Here is a 19267-nt window from a genome sequence, read left to right on the forward strand (position 1 = left end):
ATAATATACTCAAGTATCAGGAACAAATTCGTAATTTGTATTTGATTAAAATTATATGCGAAATGTAATTTCCTAGTAGATTTTCATTAAAAAATTATTATAATATATGTTTATTTCTTAAATAGTAGAGTTTAGACTTATTAATCTATGCAATAGTTTCTTAAATATTGTTAAATAATTACATGATTATCTTTACAGTTCTATATTATACTTATAGAATGAATTAGAATATAGATTATATATACAATATAGAATATTTGTGTTTAAAAATAGTTGTTCTCTAGTTTATATATATATGAAAATGGGTCTATATCGCAAGACCGACAACCGAAAGACCGTCTATTGAAAGCCCGACGTTCGATATCTCGAATGTATCAAAATCCCGACTACCATAATCCCGACAATCAAAATCCCGACTGTATTGAAATCCCGAATATATCGAAATCCCGACTACCATAATCCCGACAATCGAAATCCCGACAGTGTCTTTTATTATTATAATTTCTACAATAACATTTTTAAATTATTCTAATATATTTTAATAGGTATGACGGATACTGAAAAAAATACTTTTAAGACCTAGGTCTATGGCTCTTTTGCCCGATTATTAATTGTTGTTATTTATTCTTAATAACAATAAATAATATTAATTATTATTGTATTTTTTTTTTCGTTGACTTATTCATTATAAAACTTAAGAATAAGAAATATTAACAATAAATATCAACAATTAATAATCTTATTAAGTTTTAGATTGTCGGGATTATGGTAGTCGGGATTTCGAACGTCGGGATTTTAATACACTTGGGATTTCGAACGTCGGGATTTCGATAGACGGGATTTCGGTTGTCGGGCTTGCGATCGCCACCGTATGAAAATATGTATTTTCTCTATTCGCTTTTCGACTCGATTGCATATTTCTGAAGCAATCCCCTTTCTGCGATTTAAAGCGGCTTGGACCACTTTTATTTTTATTCCCACCGAATTATTTTCGTTCCCTATTCCGATCCGAGATTGATGCTATGGGATATTTTATATATGCTATATGCTTTTTTCCATAGCAGTTTTACTATATCTTTCATTCTTCTTTATCTCCCATCGTTTCTATGTTATATATATATATATTTTTGGAAATACCCGAGCGGTGGAACGTATTTACCCATATAGCGGAGGCGAATAACAGCTTTCTCCTTTATGTACAATTTACAGCGGGGTTCAGAATACCGCAAAATTCCACAAATTTAATATCTGCTCTTTGCGCCGCAGCGCTCTCAGATTCCAAACCGGTTAAATGAACGCCCATACCCTGGAATTTTATCTCATCGCAGCACACGCCGCCTCCATACCACCTCCGACCGCCGCCAACCGCCGCCTCCGCCACTGCCACAGCCGCCGACGACGAATCCATGCAACTAAATCCCTCCACATTACCAGTACCGCCATTTACGAATTACCGACGCGTTTCCGTTAATTCTTCTTCATTACGCAAACAAAACCATAACCGAATGCGTCGAAAAATATCCAAAAATGGTCTTGCTTTGCAATTATTTATTTTTTTGATTTAATGTTTGCTTTGTTCGGAAACCCAGCTCGCGGATGAAGCACTTTCAATTGTTACTGCCTCCAATCAATTAAACTGCGCCGTTTATCCTGACAACGCTCTGAATGCGCTTTTGTGCCGATTCAATGTGCCAATTATTGCTAAAGTGGCATGTTTGCATACCTCTAAACATTAGCTTATTCGTCCTAAATGCGAATGCGAATCGATCTATATTTTAAATGTTCAAAGAAAATCACTATTAATCTACGAAACAAATACAAATTTGAATACTTTAAATCAATACTTGCAAATTTGAGTCGTTTCTAAAAGAAATTCAACGAAAGTTAAGAAATAATATAATCATTCGCTTGGTGGGGTCCATTGAATATAAATAGAATGAAGAATCTAGTGGTACTTAGATTATTTGAGAGACTGCACTAGACATCCTCTTTATAATGTTCAGAATAATAGTCTATTATTATAAAACAAAAAAAATACAAACATATTATTTGCAACAAATTATACAACAATGACCCTTATAGTATTTGGTGTATTGCCTTGAAGTTTCAATTACGTTTTCTTCGTATTGAGTTTACAACTGGAAACCTAATTTGGATCGTGACCCAAATGGGAATTAACTAACCAGAGAGCCGCCCGAACTAAGATTCAACTAGTGGCCCACATGCGGACACACAACATGCACATATACATTATATGAATAAGTTAAAAAAAAAGAACTTAACTTGAAATAGAAAAATATTTATCTATTGGTCCTTTTTGACTAAAGTTCTATCGACTTGAGTCTTTCTGCCATTGAACAATAACATCAAGAAAATATATTTGTGTTTAATAATTGATTGATTGAATCTACAAATTTTATGCACGTTCCCTTCTACGAAAAAATATTTTGTATAGACGATATTGATAGGTTAATGTTTGTTGGCGTTGACGTTAAGTTTATGCAATCGATGTTTAACGGCTCATTGCCTAGGTAATGAAGCTGTTATGTATGTTATGTACATAATTCTTTTGTGTGCTTTTTGACAATTGTTGATTAGAGAGGGATTATATAATAGGAGTAAAACACTATTAGTAAAATTCGATTATTTATTTTGAAGGTATGTAACTGTACATAATCTGTTGAATGCGATAATTGGTAAAATAAATAGATGCGTTCGTGTTTCCATAGTAAGTTAGTTTGTTACTGGTAGATCTGGATGAGGGGAGCGCTATAGAAAGGGTTGACTGTGAATTGGGGCCCGCGGATGGGAAGCGCCTGCAGTCTTGCAGAAGTTGTTGGCAGGTTGGCAACCAAAGGGCCGCTTTGTTGGACGGCGTAGAAGTAGTTCTGGCTTTGGGGAAGAACAAAGTACACGGGCCGCCCGCCGTCGGCAGGTTGTTCTTGCACTTTAGCAGATTTCCTGCCATCCTCCAAACGCTCCGATTCCCTCTGCAACAGTTATATTACCATTCATCAGACACACGGTCTAATCAAACTTGAAGGCGAGATCTGATCTTCTCATCCTTGTACACCTACCAGCGGTTCTTCGGTTGGGATCTCTTCGGTTTCCGCTTCAGTTGTTGTCGGCATTTCGGTGGTGGTCGGTTCTGGCTGGGGTGGTCCATATTCTTGTGCCGGAGGTCCGTAGGACACCTGTGGTTGAGACCTCGATGGCAAGGTGAAAGCCGCTCCTTCTGGCCTCCAACCTCTCGGCTCGTACGGCCCCGAAGGTTCCGCGCTTTGTCTGCTCAATTTATTCTGCTGATACCTCGATGACTCCGCACTGGCCATGGTGACAATCACCAAAACTGTAGCAACGAGTAACTGCAAAACAAAAAGAAAAACAAAACGAACATGAAATAACCATCAAAACTACACATTTTAAGAAAACCACATCTGATAAAACAAACACAAACAAAAGTGCGCAAATGTATGGTGTGAAGGTGCTATATCTTTCCATAATGCTTTTACGTACATCAGCGAGAGAATAGACAGTCCACTGTTGAACTTCGAGATTCGATCGTTTACTTTTTCGTGTTAATTTGTACTCCTGTCGTGGCGATTTTCACAAACCGAGAAAAACAGAATTTTAGTAAACCAAACTCTCCAGCAGATCCCCCTAACTCTGAATTCTAATTATTGTAATAATACGCACCTGCCAAGTCTTGGGTTTTTCTGGAAGTTTCTTAGACTTGGAAAAGAAATCGGCCTAATTGAATTGTAATTAGCAAATTATATAAATTAAGTTCTATTATTGAATGACCGAATTATTAATAACTGAGCTGGTTTACCTTCATGTTCGATGTTTGTGTTTCCGTTGAGTTCTGATACCAAACTGGACGTCGCATCGAGTATTTATATTATTATAAAGTGTGGGCACGTGAGGTGATTTTCGTATTTAGAGTTCGCCTCTCTGAGTGTACTTAAAATTCAAACCCTTGCCTCGATTGTTATTAATCGGCATTGGGCTTTATCCCCAATTATGTCATCGTCGCTCTTGACCCACACAACGAGATTTCCCCTTCGAAATCGAGCAAACGATACAATTATTTCACTCTTTCCCTATTAATTTCGTACCGAGAGAATGGAATAAGCAAAGCTGAAACGTATATTCTCTTGCTCTATCTCATCGCTTCATGTCTTCTTTATCATAATCTTATGCGAGGATCTCCTCTTCACGCTCCAAGGAGTTGTTTTCTACCTGATGTTTCCTCTCTTAATCCTTTCTATCGTGAATAACGCGTTCCGACTGGCTGCAGAGAGCAACATGCCCCAAGCATCATCCCCCAATTTCGTCTGCTCACCAAAACGAAAGGAAGAGTAGAGAAAAAAAAGAAGAAGCAAAATACATAGCAGCAGGAAGTATCGAATTATGCGCCCTTGCAGATCCAATTACCCTCGGTGGCACAAACTCAATGCAGGCGCAAAGTGGATTAGGCAATTGTTCGGAGAACGATCATTCCTAACTTAATTAGAAATATTTTCGTGCCATCTATTGCAATGTGGAGCGTGCGCTTAAAATTCTGGATACGAAACGATTTTCTAACGCAACGAAAATTTAGAAATTTCGCTATATGGTTATTTGTATTCGAATATTACAATTCCTTATATAACTCTGACAAATGCATTTTATTAACGTTGATTTCTAAAATTTCAATTTAAAAGCAAATATATATACAGAATCAGTCTGTAATGATTTTATACTAATTTATATATTGCCTTGGGGAGAATCATTTATTATAAACAATATATTTTTTTTATAATGAACAAACAATAAAAATCTAAAATGAGTATAAAATATTACGCAAGTCACTTATTAATCATCAACTTTATTTGTAAATAATAACGATCTTTCATAACAAATTAATTTCTTATATTACGTTTCAATAAACAAACAACGTGAGATTGTAATAGAATGATAATAATACTAGAGTAACAGGTTATAACGCAATTTACTTTCGTCTTAAGAGACTGAAATGCAGCTATTATTGAAAATTAAAATAATCATTTGAGATTTTTTTTTCATAAAACAAGATAAATATAATAATATAATATAGGAATTTAATGAACGCAAAATAAAATTAATTAGTTTTAATATAAACTGCTATAAGACTTGTTTGTTGAACTGTGACCCAATTGTTTATAGCAGTGGTTGGCAATATCCTTGAAGCAAAGAGCCATTTTTAACATATTGTTAAAAAATATTATGAGACGTAACAGATCGCTACTTTTAGTAGTGCATTGAATTCAAACATAGCCATCATAGTCACTGCTGTCAAATTTTTCATCAAAAGAGCCACAATATTTCAATAAATCGAAAAAAATATTATGATTCCACAGTGCAAATATATATATATTTATGTATCTTTAATTCGGTTTATCAGAAAGGGTTTGGACATAAATATAAAGAAAGGGACTTAAAGAAGAAGCAATAAAGCCATTTGTTGGAATGGAAGAAGTGCGGTAACGCGAAGCAAAATGAAAACTTCAGAGCATTACACGGAAATGGATTTAGGGTTTTATTTCATGTTTCTTTTTTCTCTCCCTCTCTGCCTCTCTGTATCTTTCTAGGTTCCATTTCTTTTATTTCTTTGTTTGTTTTTATATCGAGGGGTTGGGTATGGCTTCTGCGGTTATTTGTGTACGAGTGTCTTTAAACGATGCGAAACGTTTTGGCAATAATAATGATAATAATGTGAAAGGGGGTAAACGCTAAACGAATTTCCGACCGTCGCTGTGTGGAAGGAAAGTGAGTGAGAGATAGTGGCGAAGCGGTCGGGTTGGGGTGCGGTGTGGGGCGGTTGAGTCGGTAGGAAAAGGGGGGTCGGGTTTGGGTTTCGGGGTTTTCGGGTTTGGGGTATATATATCAGATACATGTATGTATATCTCCGAGAGAACGGAGGCGGCGGCGGCGGCAACCCCCTTTTGTCCCGATATTGAAATGGAATCATTTGACTGTGAATAATTTGCTTTGGTACCCCCCAAACAGTAGCCGTGCAGCAGCAGCAGCCTCTGCAGAGAGGAGAGGTTCCTCTCTCCTTTTCCACATCCAGTGTACCAGATCCCATCGTTCCCGTTGTCTGTCTGTCCGTCCGTCTGTCTGTTTCTGTTGCTGTTTGTATATACGTTCCTCCCTTTCTCTCGCTCTCTCTCTTGTGTCTCTGCACCCTCTCGCAATCTGACAACTTATTACTAGACTCCGCCACTCTTACTGGGGCTATTAGAATATCATACATATTATTACGAAACAATGTTTGCTTACACGCTGAGCTCCAAACAGAGCCGAATTCGCCTAGCTAAACATTTCGCATTTGCATCCCCCAATGCTCCACTCATCCTAAATAGAATCATTGATAAGCCTTCAACGACACAAAGAAACGCTATTTCAAAAACATTTTATTATTTATTACATTTTACTTCCATAAAAACTCTTACAAAGTTGATTATATCAATAATAAAACTAGAAAAGACACAATATGTATATTATGTGAATTATTTTTATCATGTTCTTGGAGTGGTGCGATTGAACCAATACAATACATCAGTGATTCTGAAAAATTTTGGTCGTGGCCTACTTTTGCAATTAAAAAATGTATAAGAATGGGTATGTGTCCCGTTTGTCATCAATTTTTCTGCGACCACACTTTGAGAATCACTGAAATACATGATTTATTCATGTAATTTAAATAAAAAATATTGTATATATTTGTGAAATTGCGATGAATCACACGTTATAAAGTATTCCATTTTTTTAGACAAAAATTAACTTTCTTAAAGTCTAATGTATGCACATAATAATGCATAGATTACTCGTTCCATACGATTTTTGTTTATATGAATAAAAGTTTAATATTTCCAAAAACGTTACATTTTTGTCACGCTCGTCTTGTTTTATAAATGTCTATTATTCGAATACACAAATTCGTATATTTTATTTTGTAAAAATCAATAGAATTTGTTACATTTAATACTATATAAAAAAAAGTTTTCTAACAACTAACAATTTCTAACCAATTTATATTAAAGTTTATATATTTTATTTAGTTAATTCTGTAATTATATATTTTGAAGATTGTTTGTTTATAGGACAGCGTTTGATAATCGGGTTTGTAAGTCAAAAACCAATTAAGGTTTATCACGGAAGAGCAGGAGCATTCTGTAATGGCATCGTTTATTTCCTGCAAAACGCTTCCATACTGCGAATTGCCATATTGCCGATGTGGGAATACCGGCGGTGCCTGTTTTTCAACGGACATAATGATCATTAACATTCCTTTTACTTGGCACTCGAAAGTGCTTCGAGGGTAATAAAATTCAAAGTAAAGACGCTTCCATTGCTATCACAAATGAAAACAAACTATGGTAGGAAATAGAAACGCTTAAAGTAAAAAAAATCTGATTGTTTTATTCGGAAGATTTCTGAAAAGAAGTTAAAGAAATATTTTGAAAGAAATAAACGTTGATTTTTAAATGTTAAAAATATGAAAAAAATATAAAGAATTTATTTTAATTTTCTCAATTTTTGTTATTTTCTTTTGTCAAAAACAATAAATTAATTTTGAAGAATCAGTCGTAAAAAAAAATGTTTTAATTATTTAAAAGAACTTTACACTATATTTAAGAGAAATAGGTGTGATTAAAATGCACAGTTTTGAATTGTTGTTACCATTTTATTTAATTGGCAATTAATTTGTAGAAACAGAGAGAAAAAGTATGAAGTAAATGAAAATTAAAAATAGTTCTGCAAAACAATAATAGGATCGTTCAAACAAATAGAGACGAGTTTGTGTATTGCGCCAGGATAATAATAAGTTAATTAGTGGTGTTGTGATTGTCGTTTAATTGGTATAAATGTGACTAAGTGTTAGGTAGTTAGTTTTAATTAATAGGCAGCGGAGCGTAGAGGAAGAGGAGAACGAGGGATGTTAATTAATACAAAACGAGTGATTAAATGGTCCGGCGAGAGAGAGTGAATGTTTCGAAAACGAAAGGGGAATGTCGAGCGACAAAACTCAACAGTTCGCAACCCCTCTCTCTGTCTATTGCTACCCCCAATCCATCTCTCTCTGTCTCTTTCTCTCTAACTGTAGTTGTAAATATCTCTTTCTCCGTCGCTCTCGTGCATCCCCCCCTTAAACGTACACACATGCAAAGCCACCCCCCATCCAAACCCCGAACGGGAGTCAAACGCGTTTGACCGAAACGGAAAGAAGACCCTTGGATCGAAGCGGGCGGATGTAAATTGAAGGTGTCCCCAGCAATGGAATTAAGTCCATTTTGATCTCGCCCCATCTTTTTCCCACTCCCGACCATCCTAACTCCTTCGCTCTGTCTCTCTTTCGCTCCATCTCTTTGCGTGATTCTAGGTGTGGGGACGGTGGCGACGGAGGCGGCTGTGGTTCTGGCAGTCAGCCTCGTCGCACGTCCCAAAAAGCCAAATGCAATCTCGCGCACGTGAGCTCCTTATTATTCGTCACGTAACACCGTCGGTTATTTGCTGCTTGAATGCTACTCCACAACACACCCTAATCACTTTTCCTTTCAATCTTCCACCACATTTTAACGCAAACCGAATTACCTCTCCGCACTATTTTACTAACTCTTATTTACCCGCATACTGATTTATGCTTTCTATACTTGCAGTAACCTATTCAATTGTACTCAACACATATTGTTTGAAATTATATTTACACTACAGATTCAAATTCAAGCACTACATTTTCAACTTCTTATTATTTATTTATATGTGCTTTAATCAATAAACAATATAATTTTGAAAAGTACAATTATTAGCAACTACAAAAGGAAATACTTTTGTGTTATGATTCAAAAACAGTGAATTTTCGATATTAACGCCTATGTTACTAATTATTCACGTTTTTTTGATCGTTTATAATGAAAATTCACATATTGATTTGCACAAAAAAAATAATTTTTTTATTTGCTCTAAAACAACAATTTTATGAGCTTAAAGGAGGAGATGCAGTAAAAACGAATTAGGTAAAATGAGTTTCGTATAATCGGATTACGAACGGTCTTTCAACCCCGGATGCGAACATAGCATAATAGAAAACCGTTTAACATGTTTATTTGCCTTCGGATCATGCTTTCATTACACAAAATCAACTGCTTTTCTGCATCGAGATTATATTTGTGAAATAACTTCTTTTATTTTTAATATTATAGATATATAATATTTGATGGATATAGAAATTGTAATATCACAAAATAGTTTATAGTTATGATTTTAAGCGTGGAAATTATAAAATACTTTATTTTTATATGTTGTTAATGTCAATAACGCAAATAATATTTATTTAGTCAAAGGAAAACTTATATAAGTCGTTGAAGATTGTATTTAATTAATTTATTTTATATATCTTTTTATATATTTATCAATATCTACATATTACATTATATAATAATTCATAGCAAACAATGCTTAACTTTGGACGCCTCCTGCTGTCTGTAGAATGTTGTAGGTAATAAATATTTCAGTTATTCTAAGAATTCTTTGAAATATTTGCACGTGGATATAAGCTTTATTTGTTATACCGAAAAACTACTCATATCCTAATATTGAACAAGCCACACGTCCCATGCACAAAATGGACATTTATTCCTTGACAATGGGAAATAAAGCATCTGAAGATTTATTTACATTTTTTCCCGATGAAAGCGTGTACACAAACATTAATCTGCGTATTGTTGCCGCATCATAAAATATATGCAGAACAATTAGGTGCAGAAAAATACACACAAAACTGTTGGACCCCATTTGTCGCACAAGGATAAAAAGGTAACACATGTCGACGACGAGTGCAGCTCGAAAAATATACAAAACTGTGCCCGAAATCGGGGCAAAAGTAGCAGCGGACGTTTTCATCCGCTCCAGTCGACCGAAAACGTCCGAGATTGGGTTTGGGTCTCTCTTTGGGTCTAATTGAAAAACGAGAAAAAAAAATGTGTGACCCTGGTGTCCGATAGGGACACAAGGTTTGGCCATTCAGAGGAATATTTAAAAAAAAAGTGCAAGAAAAGAATGATAATTTATGGGTCGATTGACAACGCACTTATAGATGAAATATGATTTGATGTTCAAAGTACTTAAAGTGAAATATCAGAATAGAATTGTTTGCATTGTAATATAAAATAGTATTATTGTACAATCACTTACTTAATAATTAAAAGTAATTTAAATTACGTTTCAATCAACTGCAAGAATTTATGTAATTAGTAAATCACAAACTGTTTCGTTTCCTGATTTCCAAGAATTGTACATTTTTTAAATAGGTTTAAAGAACTCGCAAAGTTTCCTTATACAATACGCTTTGCAAGTTATAATTGAAACTAAAACACTAAATATTCTTGGATACTCGAATTTGATGATTCATCTTCCCTCGAAGAAGAAAGAAAGATTTTATTTAACGTTAGTATTAAAGTAAACCTTTGTTTTTTTTTGCCGACTTTAAAAATTGAAGCTTTGCTATAAATATTTCTTAAATCGGGAATTCAGAATGTCAGAACTTATATTTTTTAAAACATAAATGCAAATATCTTTCAATTTGTAAAACTTATTAAACTTGTACTATTTGAAAACCGAAATCAATTCAAAGATTTGTTATTTTATAAAATGAATAAAATTAAAACAAAGTACAGTTTCCGAAATTAATGTTACTATACTTTTATCCTTTTCTTATCATCTGAGATCACCGGTCGTATCTTCGTAACTTTTTGCATTTCCCTTAATTAAAATTTCAATTTGTAGATGCAAATGTAATTAAGCGTTTATTAAGTCAGCGCGTCTGTTTGCGTGTGCACGAATGTGTCTAAAGTTGCGCAGTTTTCGGCGTAAAATAAATGTTTGCCGTGCAAATTTGGTTTTTGAAAGGAAGGGGGGAGGCCGGCTGCGACACGTGGGGTGCCGGCTGCAGAGGTGCGCGGGGGTTGTGAGGCAGAGGAGGTGGAGGCGGCTGCGATGGTGACGGGGGTGGCGGCGACGAGGGAAAGCCGCGTTTCCTCCACCCACGCGCGTTCACCAAAAGGTCCTTATCGCTCGTTTCTGGCTGGCTGCGTCCGTTGCCGTTACGTAGATCGGGATGTCTTATCTTTCTGGGGGGGAATTCGGTGGCGTTCCAGAGCCGCCTCCGGCGCACCGAGGGTTGCGAAAATACAACACCGCCTACACCCGCACACACCATTCTTTCTCTTCCACCCCCGCATACTCCCTCTATCTCTGTCTCCCTCTCTCTCTATCTTCCACCCTCTTAACATACACTCAGTTTGCTCATTTAATCTATCTCCTTCTCTCTTTGCTCCTGAACACAAACAAGAGTCGCTTTAGGTGACTGAAGGATAATTTAGTTTGCTAAATATGTTTACAACCAAAGTTGTATGCGGAACCCGACGGCCGGATTATTTTACCTTATTTTGATCTATTCGATCCGTTTAAGTCTAACTAATCTGCAATGCTGGCTTTTAATCATATATAATTCATTCATAAATCAAACGCATCCTTCCTTCCTTTAAAGATTTAAAACTTTCCTAACTTCATATCTACATTTATTAACAATTATTCGACTCATTCATGATGAAATTCAATAAGCTCATTAATCAAACAGTATTTATACGAGTTCGAAAAAGTCTTCATTATTTCGCTACATCAAGTGTACTTGTATTAATTAACAATAATAGAATTAACTCAGGTAACTGATTAATTGTATGTTTTTATCTGCTTTTCTTATGGTAAACTTTAATTGTGTTTATTGAATTATAGTTTATTAATTATAGTATACCATTTTTCTAAAATGTAAGTTAATATAAATTCTATAAGTATAATGGTAAAATGTATAATAACTCATTTAAAGAAAATAAAACAAATAAAATTTATGAAATTTAATTAACTTTTTCAACTAATTTTAAAAACCAATGTGCTTTTCTTTATAAATATATAGTTGAGTCTGACTACACGATACTTGTCAAGTATATATTTTGTGAACTTAAATATCGATTATTTTAAGATGTTTCATAAGTTATTTAATAAATATTATGTTGTCGTGTCCCGGGGATGGAATTTGGACACAGTGGACCTTCTTATATTTCTTTATTTGTGGAGTCTGTAGAGGGTTTTAGTGAAAGGCTTAGACAAAAGTCAATGAACACAATTAATATATTTCAACACTGTAAATATAAGTTCTTAAACTAGCTTCCAGGTAATAACTCGTAGCTTGGGTTGCCCTTCTAAGACTTACTCTCAGACTGACTTGGTATAACATAAACATCCTATTTTATAGTAGGGAATTAACATAGTGGGAATACAATATTTGGTAAGGGAAGATAGTACCTAACTATCTCTAATAATTAAGTCATTAGACAGATGTACATATTAAAGGTCATTATTGATTGGACCTTTGAGTTTGTGCACATGTTGACTAACAATAGTGATTAAGAATAGTCGTTACACAATGATTAGTTATGGGATCTTCCTAAGTGGTATTTGTTCTAAGTCTTAATGACTTACATAAATAAACATGTATAAAATAATAAGGACTAACATAATATAAACAATAACGGTTATACATAACAATGTAGTTAGTAACATTCTTATGGATGAAGATAAAACTAGCAAATCCGTTTCTTGTAATTATAATTTCATTGGAGAACTCTGCAGATGCGTGGAAAGCATATGTTTCTGAAAACCAATAGTTCTTGTTATCGAACACGAGTCTAGGTGGGCTGCTTGACCGTGATTTCGAGTGAGGGTGAACGAAAGAATAAACGTACGTATGTACATACAAACGAACGAATGAATGAGAGTGCTGCAAACAATCACCGTGCTGAAAGTGAAACCCCCAATGAGAGTGTCGTTTAGTTGCGCTTTATTAGTCAACTTGTTCACACCCAAATGACCATCGACAATGCAACCATGAAATATAATATATTACATAGAAGTATAAATCCATTCATAAGCCATCATTGAGCTGGATCTCGCGCGCGCACGCCATATTTTATATATATAATATGGGGTGTAGTTGGCGCTCTTTATTACAAATTACACGTTGCATTTTTTTTTTGCATTATGTATTTTTCGGTGCGTTTCACCCTCCATCGACTGCTTTCTTTTTTTTTTGTTGGTTATTGTTGTCGGTACGACCGTTCCTCCTCCCTCTTCTTGTTTTCAATATTGCTCTTTCTCTCTCATTTTTTTATCGTTCCACCTCTCGTCCGGCCCAGAGGGTTGAAGAGAGCCGTCGGTTGGGACCGCCCCTAATTTCTCTCCACCGGAACACACATACGCACGGGGTGTTAACGTGCATTTACAATTTTTATTGTCGCTTCGAAATTTGGGGGGTTGCCAGGTACTTAGGCTCGATGTCGAATTCAATTAGAACGTCAAACTCTCGACTCTCTTACAGTTATTCGCATTCCGCTCTTTGTTTGAGCGCGAATAATGCATAGAAAAAGTCGTTTATTAACGTGTGTGTGTGTGTGTACGGTATCAATGGCATGCTTCGATCCTAGTACGTTGCACTGCGGACCTACCACTTCACCACTTCAATCACCAAACAATTGTTTTAAATTTCTCTTATTAGGTTATTGGCATGAATTATTCGTTAAATTTTCATCTTTATTTCACAATTTCGTAAGTTCTAAAAAAAATCTACACATTGACTAAATCCATTCACATTATAAATTTTGCAAATACAGTAGAGATTGTTTCGTCTATAAGATTTATAAAATGACTATGCATAATAATTAAACATTGGTAAATAATTATACAATTAATACATTTATTCGAAACATGTTAATTTAATGGATAATTTTTAACTTTACCGACGGTCTTGTAATTATGTTAAAACCGTTACTTATGTGTCATATACAGTCAATTTTTATTAAATTTTTATATATTTCTTATTTTATATCATTAAATATCATTGAACTATTAATAGAAACTTAATTTGGATTTGTCTAGTTGTAAATTATAGTATCTAAAACCATAATTGGAATTCGTTGAATGTACTCCACAATAATTGATCACGTACCATATGTAAAAAAAAGACAATCGAATTAGACGTGTTTATGATTCTGCTTGTGTGTGATTTGGAAATAATTAAGGAACGAAAGCCAAATACAATGGGTTTACGCGAATCGTTGTTGAAACTTAAATTAGGTAGAAATTTATGAAAAGAATATAATATGGTAATTATTGCATTCTAAAGTTCATCAACTACTTTATTGTAGAATTTTTGGTTAATTTTTATTTGGATTAAAGTAATTAAGAAAAAAATAATAATTTAAGTTCTTTGTTTTTTTCGCATAATATTGCAAAACAAAAGATGTGTTCGAAATATCCTTAATGTGTACTCCAAGGATATGTACTTGAACTTATTTTCAAATCAAATCTATGTAAAACAATCCACTAGTTATTTTATTTGCTTTTAATAATATAAAAGTTATATTACATTAATCATAAGGAGTGATTGTAAAATCTAGTCTTTAACTTTATATAACATAAATTACTAAAGTATACCTAAGTAAGCTAACAAATTGTAAATAAATATAGTAATAATATGTGTTTGTTTTGCTTAGTTATAGATCTGGATGGTTTGAATTCGGATGAGACCAATTCTGGTGATAACTCGAACGCAGGTTCGAGTGCCGGCCCCGACGATGACCAGGCTCGTCTGCGTCTGAAGAGGAAACTTCAACGCAACAGAACATCCTTCACGAACGACCAGATCGATAGCCTGGAGAAAGGTAAGCACCATCGAGATAGAGAGAGACTCTGCAGAAGAAAAAAGGAATTCACGCATTTTTCTTCTTTCCTGCAGAATTCGAGAGGACGCATTATCCGGATGTGTTCGCCCGCGAGCGCCTCGCTGCCAAGATTGGATTACCCGAAGCGAGAATACAAGTGTGGTTCTCGAACCGAAGGGCGAAGTGGAGGCGGGAGGAGAAGCTAAGGAACCAGCGCAGAGGTGCCCCGGCTCCAGCCGAACATCCCGGCCCTGCCGCATCTCCACCACGTCTTCAAGGCTTCAATAATACCTCGATGTATTCGCCGATCCCGCCGCCGATGTCCATCGCGGATTCATACAGGTATGTGTACATCATCGATACTCACTTTCTGTAGATACTTATGTTGTTGTCTTCTGTTCCTCAGTCCGGCCATGACTTCGATGGGTTCATTTAGTCATCATACCGGTTTGAACGGCGGGATGGGTCCCTCACCCGGCGCCTGCCTTCAGCAGAGGGACAGTCCGAGCATGGGTGGAGCGATGAGCGGCTACTGCATGGGACGACCCCCCAGTTACGACCTGGGCATTGGGTACGGTTCGAGACCATCGCCCTGCAGCCCTGCCCAACCCTACCAGATGAACGGTCACCAGTACAACACGAACGGGTCTTCCTCGACCGGTAGGTTTCGCCTCTTACTTAAACGCAACAGTTCTATCATTGATTCGCTTCTTCTTAACATTTAGGTTTGATATCTCCAGGTGTTTCCGTGCCGATCGCCGTTCCCGGTCAACCGGACATGTCAGCCCAATACTGGCCCAGGCTGCAGTGACCTTGGTGGTCGTAGAAACCACGTCAACATTTCCAAGTTATTAATGTGCATTAACTAAAATTAGCGACAAGGAAAAAAACTGTTCGAATACTCTGCCATACTTCCACAAGACGACGCTGCATGCAATCCGGAAGGCATCTAATGCCGTTATTTCGTTTGTAAATACGTTTTATTCATTATTCCGATTACCCTTACAAATTGTTTCTAAATTTCTTGTACTACTCACCAAAAAAAAAGACGTGCAAGTCCGTCCAACTGTACATTCGACTATGCCATTAACATGAACCACCTCTGTAAAAATACGCATGTGTTCAAATTAACAATTGTAGTTAATCAAATTAAACTAAATTTAGTAAGGATAATCAGAATATAGCATGCCCTAAAATATAACGCTAACTGTAAATTTAAAAAAAAATCCTTTTCCTTAAAAAAGTTCTCCTGTGGAAGTATAATTTAAATAATACAACGTTTAAGTAAAAAAAAAAGATAAAACAAAAAACCGTACTCGAACTTTTATATAACCATATAAAAATTGTAAAATAACATATTTAATTTTAGCAATATTTATTTTTTAAAAAAACGTCCCATATTTTTGTTCCACCCCCATTTTGATTAGTTCGTTCGTTTATATGTGACTGACATTACATAAACATAATTCCAAAGAATTGCAATTGTATTATAATGTGTATGTGTAAGGTGAGGACGATTATGGTTGTAAATATTAATATTGAGTTGGGTGACAAATTTTAAATGTAGATTTTTTGAACACATATCGGAGGGAGTGTAATTTTGAAAATAATCCAATTATTTACGTTACAATCTGCGTCCCTCCACTTTGTTGTCTCTCTGTAAGAGAGGAGAAGGAGGAGATTATCGATGGTTCTAGATTGGATTTTTATATTTTTTTGTAACGCAAATTGTTCGTGTGATCATTGCCCCCCTTTTGTCTTGAGGACGTAAAGTGTTATTATTAAACAGAAACCGAGATTTATGTATAAATGATAAAAAAAAATATATATATTTAACAAGAGAAAACGTAACAAATATCCATTTGCTTCATGCAATTTATGAGTTAGTCCAAATGTTTTATTTTCTATCTATTTATTTCGAGTGTAAATAAAAATTTTAATTGTATTTGACTTACATTTCATTCCATCATTTCCCCTCTGCAAAAAAATAAAATCCTAGTATACTCCACTGCTTAGTATTCAATAAATTAGACAATTTGAATTGCCTATTCAATGAAGACTTATCACTTTAAAAAAAATGTTGTATTTGTTCCGAATTGACAAAGAATATCCGTCAAACGTCTTAACTTCAAGTCCTTCAAGACATTTTCATAAAATCAGGTGTTTAAATAACGCATACTTTGATTACTTCATATAAATCTTATTTAGTTACTATGGATGCATTAGTTTTCCATAAACAAAATGATATGTTCCTAAATAAGAGTCCCATTTGAAGAATTCGATGATACATCCAAAAACTATCTTTCAATTTTCGTAATAAATCTTAAATTACTCCAAAAAGACTGAAATTAAGTACATTATTTTCTTTGCATGGGAAAAAAAATGTTCCGAATAGTAAATAGTACTTTAGTGCAACAACAAGTCTCAATTTAACTTCAGAAATTTCTTTGAATGAGTTATAAAAATGTATTCAATTTGTTCATATGATAATGCAAATAATCCTATATGGAAATAAGCAATTCCCACAATTATAAATTTCCGTTCGCAAAAATTACTGTAATTATGCCCGAAAAAGTGATTAATTAGTGAAGAATTAGGATTTGTACTTAGTAGGAGTAGAAAATTATGAAAAAAAAAGGATCAAGTCTTCTTTGATAAACTTATAAAAACTAAGAAGAGAATCCAACTTGCCACCATCTTTAAAATGATCACAAGAATCAATGATAATATTCTGTCAAAAGGAATAAATTAAGTAATAAAGTTTCGTTTTTTTTTGCAATTAATATTTTTAATATCCTTCAATCCCTAGCATTGATCCTAACTCGAATAACACTGTTAAATTAAAATGGGACAGTTATTTTTGTACAGTGTAGTTTCATTTTAAACATCAACATTTAATGACTATTTGTCCTAATAAAATCAACATTTTTTACATTCTACTATATACTTACTAAATAATAATGGAATAATTTTGGTCATGATACATTATAACATATTCTTAAAAAAAAACATTTATCTTATACATATAGTTATTATAAACTTAAACATGAAACCTAAAACATGAAACATTGCGTTATATCAACAAATAGTTTGTAATGTTAAAGTAATATTACACATTAAGCTTCAACATGTATAACTTACTTACTATTACAATACTTCTTCTAGACTTCTTCAAGTACCATTACATTGCACAATAATTAAAAAAAAAATGTTTTACTGGAAACCTTAATAATTCTTTAAAAATATGTGTGGAAAACTATAAAATGATATATTGACATATTACGTGTAACTTCTATTTCTGTAGCCTACGGTTCCCTAATCTACAAGATTGAGAAACACTGTTCTATATGTTTTAATGTGCTGCCCTCTACATTTCAAGGTACACATTGCTTGGAAAGAATTCAACCTTTTAAATGCGACAGCTAATGAATAGGCAATTTATAACACTGAACTTGTTATTAAGTGGCCTATACAGTTTAACTATAAATACTAAAAAAATATAACCTCAAAATACATTTTCAATGTTTATTTTTAATTAAGTTTTTTTCTTCAAGATGCATCTCCTCATAATATCGACCCTTCTGGGTTTTCTAATCGTCTATTCAAAATCCCTATCGAAACTGGTAATTATGCAAATCCATAAATTGTAATGATGAGATGACAATAGGTAAATTGCAGGTATTGAAATGGTTCAACAGAATGACGAAGGAAGAAAAGACGTTATTGGATAATAAAAATAAATTGAAAGAGGAACAATCAGAGTTGAGCACTGTGAGGGATTTCGTCAAGTTCTCGTTGCTTCAAAGGAAAATAAATGTATTGGATGAGAAGCTAGAAGAGGCCAGGACGAAGAGAACAAGCAGTTTCATGTTCAATGTGGGTGTGAATTATGGATTCAGGACAATCATCTCTGTATTCATGTTGTTCTTGAGTGTCTACTACCGGAAGGAGCCTGTGTTTATAGTTGATTCTAAATACGATCTGTTTCCATTCACTGGCCTGATCTCATTCCCCAATGACTATGTGAATGCTGTGTCTGTGCATTTTTGGATGATCTGTTGTTCAAGTGTTGCTAGATTAATCCAAAATAAATGATTTTTTTTCTATACTTTTTCTTTCTTTCTATTTATTGAGTCATAAACTGTTAATCTAATTTTGTATTTAAAAAAAAATGAATTATGTGATTATAACAATCTGTTCAACAATTACATTCTGACATTCAATATAAATTGAGTAATTATTTTTTAAAACAGATATTATTAATAAGGAAGCAATAATAAATGTTTATTAATAAAATTTACAAGCCTATTGATTTTAGTGTTTTTCTCTATACATATTTGTAAATAAGTGATGAAGTTTTTTATTAAATCTTATTAGATTTTTACGAATGTAAGGGTTAATGATTAATTCACTTAGTTTAAGTTTAAAATAGAAGAAAACTTAAGGAATAGATTTGAACTCTTTGTACT

General features: G+C 34.2%; 3 protein-coding genes across 7 annotated transcripts in view; 2 read left to right on the top strand and 1 right to left on the bottom strand.

Moving 5' to 3' along the window:
- LOC108560549 (paired box protein Pax-6-like) overlaps nt 1–16134 on the top strand; it is a 39591-nt gene extending 23457 nt beyond the window's left edge. For 2 of the 4 annotated variants that reach the window (XM_017918146.1, XM_017918147.1), the window contains exons 6-9: nt 14631–14798; nt 14873–15140; nt 15205–15458; nt 15524–16134. In XM_017918146.1, coding sequence (XP_017773635.1) covers nt 14631–14798; nt 14873–15140; nt 15205–15458; nt 15524–15609 — 776 coding nt within the window. In that variant the 3' untranslated portion in view covers nt 15610–16134. The remainder of the gene's footprint in view (nt 1–14630; nt 14799–14872; nt 15141–15204; nt 15459–15523) is intronic. The other 2 variants (XM_017918149.1, XM_017918148.1) reach the window with 2 other exon arrangements.
- Nucleotides 2672–3871, bottom strand: LOC108560551 (translation initiation factor IF-2-like). 2 transcript variants are annotated; one of them, XM_017918150.1, is made up of 5 exons: nt 3833–3862; nt 3697–3750; nt 3517–3591; nt 3078–3365; nt 2672–2990 (listed from the first exon to the last, which is right to left on the bottom strand). In XM_017918150.1, exons 1-5 carry the CDS (start codon nt 3836–3838, stop codon nt 2742–2744), a joined length of 672 nt encoding a protein of 223 aa, XP_017773639.1. In that variant the 5' UTR covers nt 3839–3862; the 3' UTR covers nt 2672–2741. The 2 variants fall into 2 exon arrangements, with proteins under 2 accessions (XP_017773639.1, XP_017773640.1); XM_017918151.1 differs by lacking the exons at nt 3517–3591; nt 3697–3750 and having other exon boundaries at nt 2674–2990; nt 3833–3871.
- A 2163-nt stretch (nt 16135–18297) lies between the features above and the next one.
- Nucleotides 18298–18906, top strand: LOC108560546 (tail-anchored protein insertion receptor WRB). Its single transcript, XM_017918141.1, has 2 exons — nt 18298–18421; nt 18477–18906. The coding sequence occupies exons 1-2, from the start codon at nt 18353–18355 to the stop codon at nt 18891–18893; spliced, it is 486 nt and encodes a 161-aa protein (XP_017773630.1). The 5' UTR covers nt 18298–18352; the 3' UTR covers nt 18894–18906.
- Nucleotides 18907–19267: the final 361 nt, after the last annotated feature.

Source organism: Nicrophorus vespilloides, unplaced genomic scaffold (assembly GCF_001412225.1).
Source record: "Nicrophorus vespilloides isolate i.1.1-1 unplaced genomic scaffold, Nicve_v1.0, whole genome shotgun sequence".
Taxonomy (NCBI): Eukaryota; Metazoa; Arthropoda; class Insecta; order Coleoptera; family Silphidae; genus Nicrophorus; species Nicrophorus vespilloides.